Source organism: Papaver somniferum, chromosome 3, assembly GCF_003573695.1.
Source record: "Papaver somniferum cultivar HN1 chromosome 3, ASM357369v1, whole genome shotgun sequence".
In the NCBI taxonomy this organism is placed as follows: Eukaryota; Viridiplantae; Streptophyta; class Magnoliopsida; order Ranunculales; family Papaveraceae; genus Papaver; species Papaver somniferum.
In genome coordinates this window covers 168,138,772-168,141,332 of record NC_039360.1, presented here as the reverse complement: position 1 = coordinate 168,141,332, position 2,561 = coordinate 168,138,772, and the positions used below count along the sequence as shown (strand labels likewise).

General features: G+C 37.1%; 1 protein-coding gene across 1 annotated transcript; it reads left to right on the top strand.

The window, feature by feature from the left end:
- The first annotated feature begins 381 nt into the window (after window positions 1-381).
- LOC113360321 (F-box/kelch-repeat protein At3g06240-like) lies at window positions 382-1,683 on the top strand. Its single transcript, XM_026603841.1, has 3 exons — window positions 382-617; window positions 683-1,176; window positions 1,460-1,683. The coding sequence occupies exons 1-3, from the start codon at window positions 382-384 to the stop codon at window positions 1,681-1,683; spliced, it is 954 nt and encodes a 317-aa protein (XP_026459626.1).
- Window positions 1,684-2,561: the final 878 nt, after the last annotated feature.

The following is a 2,561-nucleotide window of genomic DNA, read 5'->3' as shown; positions in this document are numbered from 1 at the left end:
TGATGCTCCTCCGAGAAGATGTGATCCATGAAATCCTTTTAAGGCTACCTGCGGAATCGATCCTTAATGTTAAGTATGTTTGCAAGACATTGCTTTCCTTAGTTTCTAACCCTAGTTTTATGAAACATCATCTAGATCATACGATCCACAACCGAAAAAAACGATCTAAGTTTATGTTTATGATTCAAGACGGCACCGAACCATATTATCCTCTAGTTAGCACCGTAAGTTATGATGATACACTCTTTTCTAACTCTTTCATATCACCAAATGGGGATGATAATTGTGTTGAAATTGATCCCCCAATCATAGACTTAGCTATTCCAATTTCACTTGTTGGGATCTTGTAATGGTTTGATCTGCATCATGTTTCAAACTAGTATGGCTGATGGGTTGGTGTCATTCTTTGTTATTTGGAACCCAACCACCAGAGAATATAAGGTATTACCCAATTCACCAACTAGAGTTACAAACCACTACTCTTCTATATATTCATTTGGTTATGATTATAAGAATGATGACTACAAGCTTGTTAAAGGTGATTTCATACAAGATGGTTCTGTCAAGTTGCCACCAAGGGAGGAGGATGTATATGTATCTGAGGTATATTCGTTACGGTCAGATTCATGGAGAAGCATTGAGACCATCCCTTATCATATGCTAAGTATATCCCTTTTGACAGTGTATCTGGGGTGCTTGTTAACGGACTTCGCCACTGGTTAGCTAAAAGAAAAAACGGAATTAAGGGGCTAAGGGAGCAGTTTATAATCTCTTTTGATTTTAGCGAGGAGAGATTTAAACAAATGCAATTGCCAAAAGGATTTCAGGACGACCGTCCTCTCCACACTGTGGGAGTGTGGGAAGAGTGCCTATGTGTAGTTCATGGTGTTTGGGATCCTTGTAATCAACTTGAGATATGGGTGATGCAAGATTATGGTGTTCGGGAATCCTGGAATAAACGTTTTGTCATTCACCTGACGGAACATCGACAGATTTTCGATCTATATCCACTAAGAGTGATTTGGTCTTTCAAAGATGATAAGATTCCTCTATTAAAGACTATGGATGAAAGACAGTTTGTTCTATATGACCCAAAGAAAGATACTATTACAAGTAGTTCAGTAGCCATACGTGCAGCTGAGAATTACGTCGAAAGCTTGGTTTCACTTAACTCCGGTATTTATGTGGGAAGTTGTCGAGAATATGCCGACAATCTACATGCATCTTAGTCTAAAAGGTTGCGTCTCTTCAACCTTTGTTGATCGAAACTTGTCAACGCCAGATTCTTTATTGATAAAAAAATTGGCCTTGTTATTAAACAACCACCTGCTGGTTTGGTTTTTTTTTTTTAGACTTGTCGAGGAAAGATTTTTCATGGTGAATTAAATTAATTTAAACATTTGAACATGGATCTGTGTGATGCATGTCTTATTCTCCTGTTTAGTTTCTTGTGTCTCAGGTATTGCGGAACATGCTGTAGAAACATTGAACTTGGTGTATGTTAGTATGGCAAAACTCAAGTTGGGTGGCACACTAGATAGTACAACATGTGGCATAATTGGCGAAGCTAAACCAGAACCTGCTCGATGGTTATTTATACCTTTCACTGCTTTTTATAAAACTACAAGTTCAGTAAACCCGCGCAAATTGCGCGGGCTAGTCGTCTTTTGCTACGTAAGTTAAGTTCTGTAGCACATATTTCTAACGATATGCCTATTTTAGTGATTCATCATAACATAAGTAATCGTCTTCAAACATTTAAGATGGTAATGGGATACAGTTCTTTGTTTGAAATGGAGAGTCTTACCTGTCAGTAGCTGGAGCAATCCATGACATGAACTAACCCCCGAAGGGTTGAAAGAATCAAATACGATCCCAAAAATAAAAATAATAATAGATTCATCATGAGAAATTGCATCCTATTAATACATTAAAGTTGATCATGAAATTATTATGAAATTTTAATATCAATTCTAATGCTAAGACATAAAGCTTACCAAAAACGGTGTTGATAGGATTCACGGCAGCTTGATTCTTAGTAGCATCACCAATCAACGTTCCAATCAACGTTCGTCATCAGTAAAACCATCATAAGAAGGAGTAGTACGATTTCTCTGATCATTAGCAATAATCTCAACACGGTCGTAGGATGCAATTCACTCAGATAGTAGTTTTCGAAGTGTTTTGAATTACCTTCAAAGTGTCTCATCCTCCGTTGGTGTGCTCGTCCTATTTCAGTCGTTTCTTCTTTCATTCACGATGATCTTTCCCAACGTTTGAAACAAAACACCTCGAAACTAAGAGAAATATGGCTTGATTAAGAAAACACAATGTGAGATGAATAGATCATGAAGGAATTTTCGATCAAAGAAAGAAACAACAAACATGCATGTTCGATACAGTTCAGAACCTTACATAAATTTGTTTTTAAAGGAAAATCTTACCGTTATCTTTGGTAGTTCGCCATATATCGTGAATAAACGTCAGTCACCTTTGTTAGGTTATAAAAGTAGTACTCCAAGTCTCCAATAAGTAACTGTACCGAACATTCCAATTGCACT